At 35.5% G+C, this 17804-nt stretch overlaps 1 protein-coding gene across 3 annotated transcripts in view; it reads right to left on the bottom strand.

Annotated features, from left to right (window-relative positions):
- Positions 1-17804, bottom strand: part of LOC131162391 (BEACH domain-containing protein B) — a 147477-nt gene that overhangs the window by 41278 nt on the left and 88395 nt on the right. For 2 of the 3 annotated variants that reach the window (XM_058118827.1, XM_058118829.1), the window contains 13 exons: positions 16947-17102; positions 16715-16756; positions 16210-16554; positions 10557-10730; positions 10268-10428; positions 9839-10154; positions 9312-9744; positions 8827-9163; positions 8476-8664; positions 7845-8106; positions 7534-7725; positions 7242-7460; positions 6967-7161 (listed from right to left, as the gene is read on the bottom strand). In XM_058118827.1, the coding sequence (XP_057974810.1) occupies positions 6967-7161; positions 7242-7460; positions 7534-7725; positions 7845-8106; positions 8476-8664; positions 8827-9163; positions 9312-9744; positions 9839-10154; positions 10268-10428; positions 10557-10730; positions 16210-16554; positions 16715-16756; positions 16947-17102 (3021 nt within the window). The remainder of the gene's footprint in view (positions 1-6966; positions 7162-7241; positions 7461-7533; positions 7726-7844; positions 8107-8475; positions 8665-8826; positions 9164-9311; positions 9745-9838; positions 10155-10267; positions 10429-10556; positions 10731-16209; positions 16555-16714; positions 16757-16946; positions 17103-17804) is intronic. The other variant, XM_058118828.1, reaches the window with a different exon arrangement.

Here is a 17804-nt window from a genome sequence, read left to right as displayed (position 1 = left end):
CTTGGACAAATTTGGGAACTACCTTGCTCTTACGGAGACTAACAATAGGGGTTAGAGAATCCTTACTTTTTCAGAGGGGTATGAATCTAATGGCTAGATAAAGATCTCCTCCTTGACAGCCAAGTTGGGCCGTTGACCTTTTCCTCCTACCAATAAAGGCATAACATTTTGGTTGATAATAGTTGGAAAAAGAAGCCAATGGCCTCCCTAGTAGAAATGAATTCATTCTTCAACTAATAAGCTCCCTTGTGCCTTTTCCCTCATTGGGGCAACCCTTTGAGTCATTTGCTAAGTAGTGGCATGACACCCAACTCAAACGGGGTGGGAAAGATGAGTGGTTTCATGCACTTAGGGAAGAAGTGCAATGCTGCAGATGGTTTATTTGATTTCCCTAAGCAAGATAAAGGTAGGCCCAAAGCTTTTGACTTGTTTGAGGATGTTAAGTGGGCCTCAACTTGGGCCTTTTTCGGCCTAGCAATCTCATTGACAACTAGAAGCTCAAACCCATCTTTTTTCTCCCTTTAAGCCTCATGATGTTCCTTCTGAAGTTGCTAAAACAATAGTCCACTTTCAGAAGGTTGTCCCCCTTTAGGATCTCCCCTTACAGGCAGCTAAAACTCAAAAGGAGGCTGTTTTTTAGTAGGAACCCTATAAATCTCATACTGATGTTGAAAGATTAGCCTTTGTTCCAGCCCCAAACACTAGCCATGACACTTTGTGAGCCAATCCCAACTTTGAGGATTTGATTGATAGGTCCAATTTTGATACTTTGAATGACTTGAACTCAGACAACTCTCACTTCAAGAATCAGGTATCTGTTTGGGTTCTTTGGAAGTTGAAATTGGTAAGCAAAACCATACATGTGTCCTTCGAAGGGTTTGAAGATAAAGCCTTGCAATTGTTTGAGGATATTGAAAGAAAGAGGAGAGGAGATGGGAAGTTATCTCTGAAAACCATTGGGTTGTATCAAAAAGTTGGATATCAATAGGGAATTAAAATGTTGGGAAAGCGCAATGAACTATGGGAAAATAAGAGGATGCTCAGAAATGTTAAGAGGCATGTAGTAGCTAGAGCCCTTGTGTTAAATCATGTAAAGGAAAATCATTTCCACAAATGTGAGGGGTCTTAATGGCAAATCCAAGAAGAGTGTAATTAAATCCTTTCTTAAGGACTAGAGGAACGATGTGGTGTGCTTGCAAGAAACTAAGGTGGAGATAATGGAGCAGCTTTTGATCAAAGACATTTGTTGCCAAGACTCTTGAGATTGGATATTGCTTGGAGCATAGGTCACTTAGTGGGTATTCTTGTCTTACGCAAGCCCAGTGTTATGGAATTGTTGGACCACTACATTAATTCATTCTCAGTCTCTTGTTTGTTCAAACACTTGAATGATAACTTTCAATGGATTTTTACAAGGTTTTACAAGTCAGGCGAAGGACCCTCCAAATCTCTTTTTTGGAATGAGCTCTTCAAGATTAAAGTAGATAAAATGCTCCTTTGACCATTGGAGATGATTTCAACATTATTGTTTATTTTCATGAAATAAGTGGGGGCAGCCATGAGACCAATTGCATGAGAGAATTCCTTGATTTATCAACATGAATGCCCTCATTGATCTCCCTCTCATTGGGGGCAATTTCACTTGGTCTAACTCTAGGGAGCCACCTTCCTTTTCAAGGATCTGTAGGTTCCTAATTTGGTAGACTTGGAACTTCACTTTCGCTACGTGATTCAAAGTCTACTTCCTAGGCCAATCTCATATAAGTTCCTTGCTAATCTTGACACCTCGGGAGTTAAATTGGGGAGTTAACACCCTTTCACTTCAAGAATATGTGGTTAAAGCATGATGGTTCGGGGAGTTAATGAAAACATGGCGTTCCTCTAATCATGTCACGGGAAAGGCTAAATTTGTGCTTGCCTCAAAATTGAAAAGATTAAAAGAAAAGCTAAAGATATGGAATAGAAACACCTTTGGAAATGTCCAAGCGAAGAAGATTGTTATCTTTAATGGCATCAAAGAACTTGATGAGTAGGAGATAATCCAAGGTCTTGACAATGAACAAAGGGCCAAAAAAGCTCTGCTTAAGAAGGAATTGAATGAGATTATTAATCTTGGGGTAATATCTTGGTGGCAGAAATCCAAAGCTTTGTGGCTCAAGAAAGGGGACTGTAATACAAAATTCTTTCACTGGACAGCAAATGCTCATTGCAGATGTAACATTGTATTCAACATAGAAATTGGGGGAACCACCTTGATGAGGGACGAGGATTTTAAAAAAGGCATTTGTGTTTTTTGCAAAGCCCTTTACACTAAACCTCAATTTTTGGAGACCTATAGTGGATGGCATCAATTTCACATATCTCGATTCCTATATTGTGGAGTGGCTTGAGAGACCCTTTGATGAAGTAGAAGTTCTCCAAGCTATTAAAAATTGCAATCGGGATGAAGTGCCCGGACCAGATGGTTTCTTCTTAGCTTTCTGTCAAGCGAACTGGAGCCTTCTCAAGCATGACATTTTAAATGTGTTCGACAAGTTTCATAGATTAGGAAAATTTGTCAATTGCATCAATAGATTCAATACCACCTTTGTCACTTGTTTTCCGAAGAAAGTTGGGGATATTAACATCAAGGATTTTTGCCCTATTAGCTTGGTGGGGAGCATTTACAAAATTATTGCCAAAGTCCTATGAGGATCAATAAAGCAATACCAAAAGTCATTGGTTAGTATCAGCATGTTTTTGTGGCTAGAATACATATTATGGATGTTGTCCTTATTGCTAATGAGGTGGTGGATGCCTAGCTAAAAAAGGGATAAAGGGAAGTAGTGTGAAAACTAGATATATTTGATCATGTCAATTGGAACTTCCTTCTTTAGCTCCTGAAGCAAATGGGCCATGGGGAGCTTTGGTGTAATTGGATTGCCAAATGCATTCAAAATTTCAAGTTTCTTAGTGCACATAAATGGTTGCCCTTCTTATTTCTTTCACTCCTCGAGAGGCTTGAGACAAGAGGATCCCTTTTCCCCTTTTCTATTTATTTTTGTTATGGAGGTGCTAAGCTTCATGCTTATGAAAGCAATTGAAGCATGAATCTTTAGAGGTCTCAAGGAGGGCAAAAATGGAAGGCCAACATAAGTTTCTCATATCTTTATGTAGATGATACTAACATTTTTGAGAAGATGAACCTCTTCATTTCCTCAACCTCCAACATATTTTGTTGGGGTTTGAAGCTGTCTCAGGCTTGAAAGTGAACCTCGGTAAAAGGGAGCTTATTCCAATTGGAAAGAACACGGGAATGACCTTCCTTGCTGGTCTTTTAAGTTGCAAGATGGGATCCTTTGTCATTAATTACCTCGGTCTCCCCCTTGGAGCCAAATTCAAAGACAAAGGAGTCTAGGACCCCCATTATAGAGAAGCTTGAAAGGAGACAGAAAGAAAAGGATGAGATGACTTTTTTTTTTTCCCCAATTTGTGATATTTCAAATGGGAAATAGGGCCACCGTTTACTTTTGGCATGATGCGTGGCGTGAAAATAGTAATCTTAGAACTGCCTTTCCTTCCATCTACAGCTTGGCTGGTGAAAAAATGTCCTATCAATCATCATCTCCAAATCACTGATTAGGGAATTTTTTGGAATATTGCTTTTACTAGAATGTGGCAGGCTGGGAACTTAATGCGCTCTTTGACCTTTATAGAAATCTCTATAATTTCTATTACCAAAACATCCCCAACAAACCAAAATGGCTTTAGACAAAATTGGAGGTTTCACTGTTTAATCTTTCTACAAAGAAGCTCTCCTCAATGGGAACAAATTGCAACAACTCCCCTTGGATTCATATTTGGAGGAGTAGCCACTTCAAAGGTTGCCTCTTTTGTTTGGGAGACCACATGTGGAAATATTTTAACCCTTGACAATTTGCAGAAAATGGGGCTTACAGTCACAAATTGATGTTTTCTTTGCATGAACCCTGGACAAGGAACTTGTGGAATATGGTTTTGTCGTTGACTAGATATCAGTGGGTTACTGCAATACCGTTGGAGGGGAGATTTGGGCTTGGAAAGACATCAGAGCCACCAAGGATAAGAGAAAGGCTATGAATCATGGTTTTGAAACCCAGACCGGACCGGTGATTGACCTGGTGAAGCCACTGGATTGATCAGATTGGTTGGAATGGTGGGTTGAATCAGTGGTTGACTCAGTGATGTCAGCATTTTATAATAATAGTAGTAGTAGTAGTAGTAGTAGTAATAGTAATAGTAATAGTAGTAGTAGTAGTAGCAGAAATAAAAAAAAGGCTCTTATGTTGTAACTACTTACTTGGATAATAATAATAATAATAAAAATATTACAAAAATCAAAGATAATATTACAAATATATGGTCAGACTCATAATTAATTATTAGCCAAAAATAATAAAAAATAATTACGAAAAAAATTTAGATTATGCATATAATTTTTATTTTATAAAATATTCTTGAAATTTATTATATAATAAGACCAAAATTAGAGTCACAAAATTTTCAAAGGAAGAAAGTTTGAATTTAGCAACATTCTATTTAAGCTAAGTTAGGGCTAGTTAATATGTGAAAGCATGGATAAAGAAAGATATATAGATGTGAAAATATATATATATGGGAAATAAATTGCTTATATAAGTAATTTGTGGAGAGAATAACACAAGCTGGTTGTGGGTTTTGTGGCAGCACTGTCAAGTGTAACCCTACAAGCATGAGGTCTTGGGTTCAACACCTGCCTCATGCAAATATGCCTTTATTTTCCTGAATTAATGAGAACTGGGTCAACTGGCCTAGTTCAATGGGTCTGGCTGGTTTAGGTGATGCCCGGATCGGGCCGGGTTAATTCTAGTTTGGCTCATTTTTGAGTTGCGGACTATAAAGGGGACTGGTTCTGGTCCAACCCAGTCGGACTGGCCAGTGCAGTCCGAGTTTTAAAACTATGCTTTGAATCTTATCCTTCTCACCATCTTTTGGTGTGCTTGGAAAGAAGAAGAGAGTGGTTGATGTTTTGTACCTTGGGATGCATCCCTTTGATGCTCTGCTAATGTATATATATATATATATATTTCTCTTTACTGATAAAAAAAAATGCATGATTAATGATAACATTACAGTTGATAATTTAAAAGGCATTAATAAGAGAAGAAATAAATGGGCACTTTTCTGGGTTGCAACAATGGTAGGCAATGCTAAACTGGATCTGGTACTGGTTTTGAATATATTAAGTCCTAGCACACGCCCTGCCAATCACCACTACCACCAGTCATGCTTCAATCCACACCATATCAATCCATGTTTCAATCCAGAACCAAGATTCTCCTATATAAAAAACAAAGGAAAACACTCTAGCCATGAATTAATCCATAATATATTAACATTCCAAAAAAACTCAATTTTTCGTAGATCATCAAGAATTCTCCCAAAGGACAAGGAGCTTTTAATCCTTCCAACTTCTCCACTTCCTAAGCCAGCATGAACTGCCTCCATGCATAAAATTCTTGTTTAAATAGCTTTTATAAAACACATGATAAGAAAATTTTAAATTAGAATTGGCTACCAAACCAGCTAAAAGTTTTAACACATTAAGTGTGGTGCAAATGCCTCAAGAACTAGTTGGAAGAATAAAACAAAAAAGCAAAAACAAAAACAGAAACAAAAACAAAAACAAAAGCAGTTCCATATTAAACCAGCTGCAACATATGTTTTTAAAAAAAAAAAAAAAAAAGTATAAGAACATAAAAAAACACACTATTTCAACATTGCACTCAAGCTTATTTATAACAATAAGTCAATACCAACAGTACAACAGTACAGTCTGGTTATTTTTCAACAAAACCTTCAAACTCAAAAGACGCTCCTAATTCTTCTCCTTTTAAATTATCCTCAAAATGGGAAAAAAATAAATAATAAAAATAAACTAATTAAGAAATCCTCTTTTAAAACCCTTTCCATCATAGTTAATTGAACACTGCAAGTTTGCTAACTCCAGGTGGCCCTTTTTCACCTTTCTCTTGCCATCATCCAATTGAACTTCTTGACAAGCGGATCCAAGAACCACAAACCATCTTATCCAACTACATTTAAAAATTGTTTTGGGCATGCAGCCTCAGAATAATGTCCCCATGCTTCTCTCCATATCCTTCTCATTTTCACAAACTATAGATATTGTGATCATGTTTGGCCCCAAATTATCAAACTCAAAACACATCAAATCCTGTCCGTGTTCCACTCTCATTCTTTCACTCTGCTTAGTTCTAAAAAGCTTAATCATGTTTCACATAACAAGGACTAACCTATTTTATCTTTGCATTACTCATTAACTGTTATATTTGATTTTACAGCATTGTTAAAATATGATTACATGTTTCATTAGATATCCTTCTTGCTTGCATTGCCTCCTTTTATTTGAATAACTTGGGTTTTGGTAATAACTGATGTAAATTATGAAACTAAACAAGATTGAATTTAGATAATTCCTAAAAAAATATTATGCTTCCCTAAAGAATTTCAGCATATTGATATAAAAATATTATCTCTCTTATATTGAGGAATATTGCAGTTCAAAGGATTTGAAGCATTGGATGCATATATTTCACATTTTGGTTCAAGTCAAAAGCATACTGCTTTTTTGCTCTTCTTTTCTCTCTATTTTTTTTTTCACTGTCTAAGATAATAATAATTTCATTAACACGATGTGACTACTACTAATGGATGGTTTGTCCTAAACAAATTCATTACATGAGAACTCTTGATTGGACAGCTTCTGTTTATTTGTTATCATTTTTGCTGCATGCATGTATGAAATATTTCAGCATGGAACTTTTCCCCTTGGTATAAAGACTTAAGGTGAAATGGGGAATTTCCACATGAGTGCGCAACAAAAAATAAGTTTTCGTAGTCATTGAGAAAGGAATAATAGATAGTCAACAGTTCAGGCAAGTTGGATACCGGAAGGTTATGATCAACTTCAGAGACCAGCATCTCATCAACCAGCCTTAGAAGGTATAAAGTGTTGTCCCGACATGGTTGTGTAATAAATATGTTATCCTCGGAAGGTAAGTCTACTAGCCTCTGAACTAAATCCATGAATAAATCACGGAACAAAAGTCGATACTGAATGCCACTCTGCAGAAATTTCCTCAACTTATTAAACGAAACCATAAAAGAATCTGAAATTAAATATATTTAAGATACCTAAAGTGGAGGGAATGATATCCACATACTTGTTCACAGAGCATAATCAGGTAATTCACTGTCTCCTCTAAATGTTGCCAGCCACCTTTAACAGAATGCATATAGTGACAAAGAACAACACTGTACAAAGTCCTCACAAAATGTTGCTCATTTATCTCACTCTCCCCCAGAACTTGTGACTCTATTCTGTAGCTTTTCAACACCTCAAGCTTCATAGAAGCCATTAACCAGGCATTCCATCCATTTTCCTACTTGAACATTTAATAAATTAGACAATAGTTCAGTAGGATAAAAAATTATTTGATAATCTGAACTATTTACCATTAAAGCTTCAATATTGGAAGGGTTTGAATCAAGAAGATCGAGCAAATCTCTAATTATTTTCATTCTTGCAGATGCATCCTCGCAGCCAGACAGAAATCTGAAAACAAGAACCAAGATCTGAGGAAGAAAGAATTGTGAGTTATTTCCCTTGCTTCTTTGCTTCTCAGCCTGGTTATGTTTCTGCAACACCTGCGAACATCAATTTAAATAAACTGAAGGAACGCAACAGAACAACAATTCAGATAAATCACTTAAGATCAACTAAATCAACTAAATGAGAGTCGAAAGCAAGATTTATATCTAGTTACCTGTTTAGGACTAGCACCGCCAAGGAGAACATCAAACAATGTGGCACACAGATACTCCGACTGCGGAAACCTGAACAGTCTATCAGACATTGCAGAGACAATGAGTTGCATTCTTAAACTGATTTTTCTGTGACTTTCTGAAAGAGATCTGGATCTTCCAACTGCAATATTGAAAAATCTTGGGCCCTTCTTCTCAGACGGAAGACCAACTAAAAGTCTACCTAGGAACTGCAAGCTCAGCAGTCTGATAGGTTCATATTCCCTACGATAAACAGAATTGAATAGACAGCATTCTCAATATAAATTCTGCATGGACAATCTACAGTACAAATCAACTTCAGAGATTGAATTATCAGCAGAATCAAATCAGAATTACCTAAATTTTACTATTTGTTTGTTCTTTTTTAAGATTTGTAATGCTATGTATAATGTACATGAAAATTTTCAACCTAAAATAATTTTGTAAAGCATATTAAATTCTTGACACTTCCTATCAGATTGATTATATGCTATCAGGGAAACATCTTAAATGCTTGAAAAGAGAGTCCATTCCCCCACTACAACAAATAACTGTTAACCATGCCTGGTATGAAAGCACTCATTAATGAAAATTTTAAGATGGAAGCCATACCTCTGAAGAAGATTGACAAAAATATGACAGCCACCAATCAGATCAACTTGTTCCAGAAAAGCAGCAAGCAGTGGCTTCTGAGATACAGCACGGATAACCATATGTAAAACATCCTCAATGCAGGTCATATCCTGACTTGTCTCAAAAAAAGCTATGAGGGCCTTCAAATCTGATGCTGTAATGTTCTGCCTGCATATGACCAATATCTTTCAATAAAATTTTAAGGCCCATAATAACAGTCTTTTGCATCAAAATTAGTTAGCTTAAAAGGCAACCGGAAGAAGAGCGACAGAGCTAAAGTACATATCTAAGAATGTTAGTGGATGAAATCTCAAGTGCAACACTCTTTACCTAAGACTCATTTCACCAAGGCTTAGTAAAAGAAGACGAATTTTACGTATTTCCTCTTTACTAGGTCTCTCCCCAATAACTTGTTTAGTTTTGGGATGCAGTAGAGGTTTAATTCCAATAGCTGATCGAGATTTTGGACTATCCCAGTAAAATTGGCGTATTATGTCAATAACACGGGGAAGCCGGCACAAACTTTTCAGCAACCTTGGATCATTATCAAATTGTTGGATAAGAAACATGTAAAGCTCGCGTTGCACCTTGTAAACAGTGTAGACCCACACAAGAGGATTAAGAAATATACTGGATATAGCATCTTTCACAAGAAGCTCTGATAAACCTGAGGAATAGCCAAAAAGTCAAATATAAATGATGGAAAACTTGGTTAGAGAAACAGAAGATGAGAATGAATTCAAAAAACAAGCACAGGGTAATACAATGAGTATTAGCCGCTCATATAAAGACAGAAGAAGAGCTTGTGTACATACCAGAATTTGCAACAACATTAAACATCTGCTTCAAAGCAGATAGTGTTTCCAAATTAAGTTGAACAGGTGGGACTGATTGCAATAAGAAACCCAGTATCAAGAACCCAGAAAGAAGATGCATTTGTTGTTGATTTGCTAAATTCTCATCTAAGACAGAAGCTATGAGCTCAATAACTTCAGCTGTTAGACGCTCTTTTGTGATAGGTGCAAGCAATGCATGCCCAAATTGTCCGATTTCTTCATTCTCAAGCTCATCAAACTGAGTGAACAAGGGGAAGAATACAGATACACCACCAACACAATATATTATCTGTTGCAGCAATCGTCGAGAACAAAGCTGTGTCCCAACCTTTATAGTAGCTTGAAATGAATTCTTACTGAGTGCATGATCCAACAGCGGGGAAACATTGAACAAAGTCTTACCATCACTCGCCTGGAAAAGGAACCAGCTTCTTTGAGCCTTTTTTATGGAAAAACAAGAAAGCAAGATCTTTCATTTTGTGGAAAGAGAGAGAAAGAGAGAGAACCTGTGCGTTGAGCCCAAACATAATTTTAGATGCAAGGCCATCTTTAGCATCTAGAATCCCACTAGGCAAGGGGTTATCAGAAGTTAGTGCAATTTCATTATCAAGGAAGGAGTACATATAACTTGGTCCTAGGGAATAGATGCCTTGTATTTGCTCAGAAGTAAGGGCATCACTAAACATATAAACAGGACCAATCTGACCAAGAAAAGAAGATGAATCTTTGATGGAGTATGGACAATTCTCATCATCATGCAAAGGCGTATTTATTTTTGTCCCAATTGAACAATTTGTCAACAATTCATTAACTTTTGCATATCTGAAATGTTAAAAAGACAAGTCACGTAGGAGGAACTGGTCGAGTGTCAAAAGCAAACAGAATAGTTAGATAAATAAATTTTCAGGAGGAAATGATAACAACCAAAATGTTACCTGCATTTTTCAGACAATACAAGATTGCCATCCACATAACACCTCAAAAGGCTACCCCCAGAAAATGCTCTCCCAATGCTGTGAGTAATACAGAGATACTGCCATTTCTTTCTAACAAGGAACACATTCAGTGAAACACACTGGCGTTTCACATTGATAGACTGCAAAAACCAAGTTATAGTTATCATTAACCAGACACAATCTTCATACAAGCTAAAGAACACAATTTTCTCTTTTTGAACGAATTGGAATGCTAACAGAAATTACTGGAGAATAAAAGAACTCTTACATCGTAAATCAGCTTGTCTCTGGCAAGCACAGCCAAGCACCCTTTTCCCTGTTCTGTCAGGAAACTGAAGAGCCCCATTGTTCCATTTCTAGGGAAGTTTTCTACCCTGAGCCAACATGAGAAAGAAAATCCCTTATTGAGAGGCCACTGCATGGGCGTTTTGATTGCAATACCCTACAAGAAAAAGATTAAAAGGGAGAGTAGAATTTCAGTCAAAAGGTCGGCAGGTGCACCTTATTGAACTGCAACAAAATTATAAAATATCCACCTGAAGCAAGCCACAGAAAACTCATGGAGCAGATAATCTAAAGCAGGAATACCTTTCATTTTAATTCAATGAATGTAAATTACACATGTTCGAACTTCTTCCTGGCAGCAAAGAGATATCCTCAAGCTAATTCGAGCGACCAAATAAGCAGACGTCTACCAATGTTTTGGTCAAAAAATAGGAAGTGCTGGGCCTCTTATCATCTTATGGGGAAAAAAAAGAAAAAGAGATTTGCTCAAATAAACATTGTCATTTGTATTAATTATATATCTTAAATGATTTTCATTTTGAGGAAAATTTGTTAAAGTTGATCCTAGTTTCCATTCATCCAGATTATGAACTATATAGGTAATATTTCCTTGAAATAGTAGCAGTAAGATATAATTGGCCCTGTAATCTTTATTTCCTAAAAATTTCAATACCTAATAAAGCTATATTTTAAAAAACTATTTTTGTGAATAAAAAAATACCACTCTTGAGAAATCAGCATGGTTCCATTGGATAATAAACGATATTTATTTTTCACATACATTGACCAATGAAACATTTAAAAAACCTGGTTAATTATTAGTTACTAGAAACATAGATAGTCAACACTATTAAAATCTCACCTCGCTGTTTGTAAATACTCATTTACCATAATGCTCGTTGGCTAAAAATTTTTCGCAACATGGAATCAGCTAGCAATCTTATGAAGGTTAAGTGGCCTCCACTACTCATTCCATACTCCTAGATGAACATAAAATTACTCTACCCCTACCATCAATAAACATGCGGGCCATGCCACTGCTTTATATGCCCCCATCAGCATAACCATCATGGTAACACCACTGCCACACCAGCGTCATTGTTTTCCCTCCTGCAATCATCAACACAACCATGGTGGATGCTGCCTACACTGCCACTTTGCAACACATCCAAACAACTGCATCAAAATCACCTAAAACACCCACCAGTTAATTAAAACTTAATATACTGATTCATTAAAGTGGCTTTAACCATTCTTCTCATTATGAATTCTGAAGAAGTTCCAAATCTCTCATAAAATTATGTATCTATCCTCCAAAAAAGTCCTGTTCAAGCCCTTATCTTTGTGATTATACTGCAGTTTGAGTGAGATATGCTGGCTGATTTTAAACCTATCCTTTCTAGTTGCAAGTAATTGATTCCTTATTCACTTTAGGATCCGTGCAAAAGATTAAGGTAGAAGCAAACACAATAAGGCCAACATCTCTCCACTGAGGAGATGAAGTTTACTTGGTTTTCTGTTTACCCAGCCAACTGTATCAAGCACAAGGAACTTTTTCTTTCCATATCAACTACAAGGAACTGCCTCAACTGTACCAACTATGAGGTTCCCCTGTGTGCATTTCAAGTGAAAAACAACAGTGTCATGACAGCAAAGCTAAGCAATACATGCACCTATTCCAAGTAGTACAGGTACATGGATCAGTAGATTACACAAGCTGTTCTTCTTCTCTCTTTTTTTGGTCCCTTAGAAATTTTCAGTTTTGTAGGCTGTTAAACCTAAATGAAAAGATAAAGCTAGAAATAAGATTCTGGAGCTCATTCCATCGACAATTTTGACATCTAAAGAAATTAAAACTTTTCTAAAAATTGTGAAGGATAGATGGCTCAACACTTAATTCAAGCGGCAATTGATTTTGTAGATTCTATTTCTATTTCCTTGCTTCTTTTTTTTCTTTTTTTTGGTTGGGGGCTGTTTAGAGAAATAAGCTTTATTGAGAACAGAAAAAGGCAGGTAAAATAAAGAACAAGAAGCCCTAAAAAAATTGAGAAGTAAAAAAAAATAACATCAACTTAATAGAGTCACACAAAACTGGTTTAACATCTTTAAAACGGCATCCCATAGAACAGTCTATGCTATAAGCCCAAATAGAGGCCAAATACCTCACTCAGTCCCAAAAAAATCCCCACTATAAGTATAATATCTTTCCAGAAAAAATTCTAGCACACCTTTCAATCCAAATCCACATAATGCAGCAGAACGAGACCCTCATGACCTCTTTACATCTTTACCTTTCCCAAAACCAGTAAATAAAATAGTCAAGAGCTTCTCTACCGATTTTGAAAAAGCACACGTCACCAAGAATGCAAAGAGTATTCCACAAGCCTCATCAAATGAACAATGTAAGAACAAATGACATGCCTCTCAGAACTACTCCAACACGTGAGTCACATATCAGGAGGCAAAGCCTTGGAAGGCTTCCTACTCTACAACAGATTGTTGTTGTTAACTCTAGTTAAGTGCCATGCCAAACACCTTCATCTTATAGCAAACTTTAGCCTCCATATGCCCCAATAGAAAAGGATAACTAAATCAGCTTAGAGAGGTGCAAAAATAAATATTTACACAAATTACCCCCGATAAATCCAAACACCAAACTCTACAAGCTCCTCCACCTCTCTACAATTTAAACCCGTTTAAAAATAAAGCAAAGAGAGAAGTGTTTTCACCAAGACCCAAATCCCCGCCCACCTTAGAACTACACACAACCTCCCAACTAACTAAATGACCCCTCTTCTCCTCAACCCCAGACCAAAGAAAAGCTCTTATAATATTCTCATGCTTACTGGGAAGTCCCACTGGAATCCTAAAAGTAGACACGTAATTATGAAGAATACTAGCAAGACAAGCCTGAATAAGAGTAATGTGATGATCAAAGGATAATAATGCACCTTTCCACCCATACAAATGTTTAGAACCCCTTTCCGCCATGGGATGCTAAAAACCCACTGATCTGGTATTATCACCCAATGGGACTCCTAGATAAGACAAAGGCCAGTCCAAAGACCACAACCTGCTAAAGAAGCCAACTCATTAGATCTACTAGCTATCAAAGAAGCATCAAGGGTTTGTCTATCACCTATAAAAGCACTATAACTAAGAGAGATAATGTCCTCTAAAACAGTGGCCAACCTTCTAGATAACACCTTAGCCATAATCTTATAAACACTAGTAACCAAATTAATTGTTCTAAACTCCTGGACCTTAGTAGCACCATCTTCCTTAGGCACCAAGGTGATAAAACTAATATTCATACTCCTCCCTACCGCTACATTGTCAAAGAGTTCAAGAAAAACTTCAAGAATGTCCCCTTTCAAAATCTTACAATTGTCCTAAAAAAACCTATAGTAAAACTATCACGTCCAGGAGCATTTATCTATCTCAAAAATCAATCTTTTAATCTCTTCTTTTTCCCAAAAGGTCTCTCTAGCCAAGCAGCCTTTTCACCTGACATAGGGCACCAATCCAACCCCTCAACCATAATCCTTCCATGTCCTCCCTCAAAAAAAGGCTTCTATAGAAATTTGTTATCAAACTCTCAATACGGTCAAGATCCTTAATGATCTCTACCCTATGATCTTCAAGTTCTTTAACTAGGTTCCTTCTTTTCCTACCAGTTGTGACCCTATAAAAAATTCTAGAATTACAATCTCCATTTCCAACCCAATTCAATCTCGATTTTTGTCTCCAGCTTATATCTTCCATCAGTTTATAAAATAATATACTTATGTTAAGTATTAAACATATTAAATTAATATCAATGAAATGTATAACTCAATGAAATTCAAAATATTTCATGCTCTATTACTCATTTCTATCTTTTTCAAAATAAAAATTGAAATTAACATTCAAATAAAAAAATGTGTACATGAATTTCAAAATTCAAAATTTTCAACTTGATTTTACTGCATAACTTCTCTTTTGCATTTATACACAAGCATTATTAAAAAAAAAAAAAGCCTCGTGCACAAGGATCCCATGCCACTAGAAATCTAGGAGGGCATGACGTACATAGTCATGCTCAATGAAAAATTTCCTTTTCAATCAATTATTAATCTCAAATCATTATCTTTAATGCTTAAGATATCTTTAGGAAAATACTGATTTTGATCTTTTAAATCAAAGAGAAACTAAATGTCAAATTAAATTATTAGATAACTAGCAATTAGTGTGAGAACCTATGCAAAAAATTACAATAATAAATAACAATAACAATAACAATAAAATAAATTAATAAAACAAGAAGTAAACAAGTAAGGGCATATTTGGCATCGTTGCTATTTTCTGTTTTCTGTTTTTGTTTCTCCACAATGAAGAAATAGATTATAAAATCGTGTTTGTTCATATTGTCAGTTTTCTATTTCTGTTACCGGTTTTCAACTGTTTGCCAAATAACTAAAAACTAGATTTTATAATTTTCAGTTGTTTTGACAACTTGTTGCTAGAAATTTTAATATTAAGAAATAATTTTTTTGGATTACATTATTCATTTTAAACACTTTTAAATTGAAATCAAAATCAAATGATCATATGAATTTAAATATAATTAAAAAAAATGTATACATAAATTTCAAAAAATAATAATATAGCCAATTACAAAATACTTTCACTATTTTTCAATTGTCATATCCAATAAAATCTTTATTGTGAAGTAAAATTTGAAAGTATAACAATTAAGTAAAATAATTATAATAAATTTTACTTTTATTATAGTAGTTTTTTTTATGAGTATTACTTGTAACTTTATTATTTTAATCATATTGTTATAATATTATTTGATTTGAAGATGAAAATGAGCATTTTTTTTAATTGAGTTTTTAATTTGTATTAGTTTTATAAATGTTAACCAAACAGGTTGCTGGTTTCTAGTTTTTAGCTTCTATTTCTGCTTTTCATTTCTCTAATTTTTGACAATGATACCAAACGACTCCTAAGTTTTTCTTTCTCAGCACCGCCATGCTGTCCCAGACTTGCATGCATTGTCCCAGCACATATCTACACGTGACTATAGGTCTCTCCATCTGCAGCAGCACAGAGCAGAGCATATATATATATATATATATATATATATATATATATATATAGAGAGAGAGAGAGAGAGAGAGAGAGAGTAAAACATAAATTTTTAGAACCGCAACGATAATCTGAGTCCAGTGCTGTTTCCATGACATAAATAGTGGAACATAATGGCCATAAATTTCAATAATAGAATGAAAATGGAAATGTAGAATTAAATGTGAAATTGAAATGAAAAAATATTCACAGTAAAAAATATAACATGTAAATATACAAGGAAACAGAAAAACATTGACAAACAATTAATGTCTATGAATTTAAGGCAGATAATGATTGACTACGTTGATATCCATTCCAGTGCCCCAAAGTTACTTTCTTAAAATTAAACACTATTTTCGGGGAGGGAGGGGGGACCTCCATACATCAACATAAAGAAAAGCATTAACAAAATTCATAATTTAAATTCTAATGTATAAATGATTATAATAATCTATGTTTTTTATATGGGCTGAGTAGCTGTAATTATTTATTGAAGTTGCTTCCGAGAACTTGGGACTTACAGAGTTAATCCCATTGAGATCAAAAAAAGCAGTTGGTCCCTTCTCACTCAGCATTGATGAAATACTGGTTAGCAATAATAAGCAATACTGCTGACGAGCCCCAACCTTCTCACTTCGGAGAAGGGCAAAGATTTTGCGAATGTCCTTTCCAGATATACTATGGCCACCAGTAACCTGAATTAATTGAGCAATTTTCAAAATGACACTCTCATTATCTTCTTGAGAAAACCAATCAAGAAGAAAATTAAGCATTCCCGCTCTAACACATGATGCTCGGTTGGAAATAGAGTCCTTAAGCAGATGTAGGAACACATTGAGCCCATGATGCTGCAGAGAGTCACTGCTCTGCACAATTATGAAAAAGCAATATTATGATTCACAATAACAGCCTGATGGGGGGTAGATAACAGAATGAAGGGGACTACCAAAGTTCTAAAACAAAGTATGTATTGGCTCCAAATTTTTTAAGATCCTAGGAATCAAAGAGGGGAAATAAATCACCAACCTTCTGCAGAACGCTCAGATAAAGTATGATTACATCTTCATTCTGACACCGAAAAAAAAATATAAAGAAAGCAATTATGTGAGAAACATGAATGCAGGCACTGAATTTACACTATTAAAGCCAAAGATAACTAATATCCAACATAAAAAATGACTTCAATAACTATGGATCACATGGACAGAAGACTAGTAATTGTTCATCAGAACTTTTTGAAGGTTTTTCATCGTATCACCTTTATTACAGGGTTCGCTTTGATGTCAAATTTTCCATCAACAAGCATATCAAACAAAGCATTTAAAAGTGGATCCGTTGGCTGTGATTGGCAGAAGTCCAATAGCAAACTCTGTAGAGTCTGATAGCCCTTGCCAACAAGAGCTCTAAAAGCATCCTGCAAAAGCAAGTAATTAGGAATATGATATGGCTAAAAATAGTAGCACTATGCACTACGAACAAAAAGGAAGAAACAACAGAAAAAGAAAAAGGAACAATTGTCGAAGCACACAAAAATGGCTAATTAAAAGCAATCAGACTAATAGTAGGAGCGGAGTGCAGTCTAAACTAGAACTTTGGTGCAGTCTAAACTAGAACTTTGGAGAGCCACATTAGAGTCTAAAGGGTTTAGGATAAGTAGGAATAAGACAAAATAATGGAAATGTAATTTCAGTGAGGTAAGGAGTAGCAACGGAGAGAAGATTAAACCAGATAATTAAGAGATTAATAGCACTGATAGATTTAGATATCTTGGATCTATAATGCAAGGTGAAGGGTAGATTGAAGAAGTAGTACATAGAATTAAGACAAGTTGGATAAAATGGAGGAGTGCATCAAGTTTTTGTTTGATTGTAGAATACCCTTACAATTAAAAAGGAAAGTTTTGTAAGACAGATAAGGCCAACTATGCTTTATGGTTCAGAATGTTGGGCAACTAAGAAACATTTACAAAAAATGAAAGTTACTGAGATGCACATGTTAAGGTGGATGAGTGGTTTAACATTAAAATATAAAGTAAGAAATGAACATATACGCAATAATTTAGGCATAGCACCAGTTGAGAACAAGATAAGGGGGGGGCGACCTAAATGGTTTGGAC

Source organism: Malania oleifera, chromosome 8, assembly GCF_029873635.1.
Source record: "Malania oleifera isolate guangnan ecotype guangnan chromosome 8, ASM2987363v1, whole genome shotgun sequence".
Lineage (NCBI taxonomy): Eukaryota > Viridiplantae > Streptophyta > Magnoliopsida > Santalales > Ximeniaceae > Malania > Malania oleifera.
Note: the sequence above shows the minus strand (reverse complement) of the source record. Positions and strands in the feature narration are given on the sequence as shown.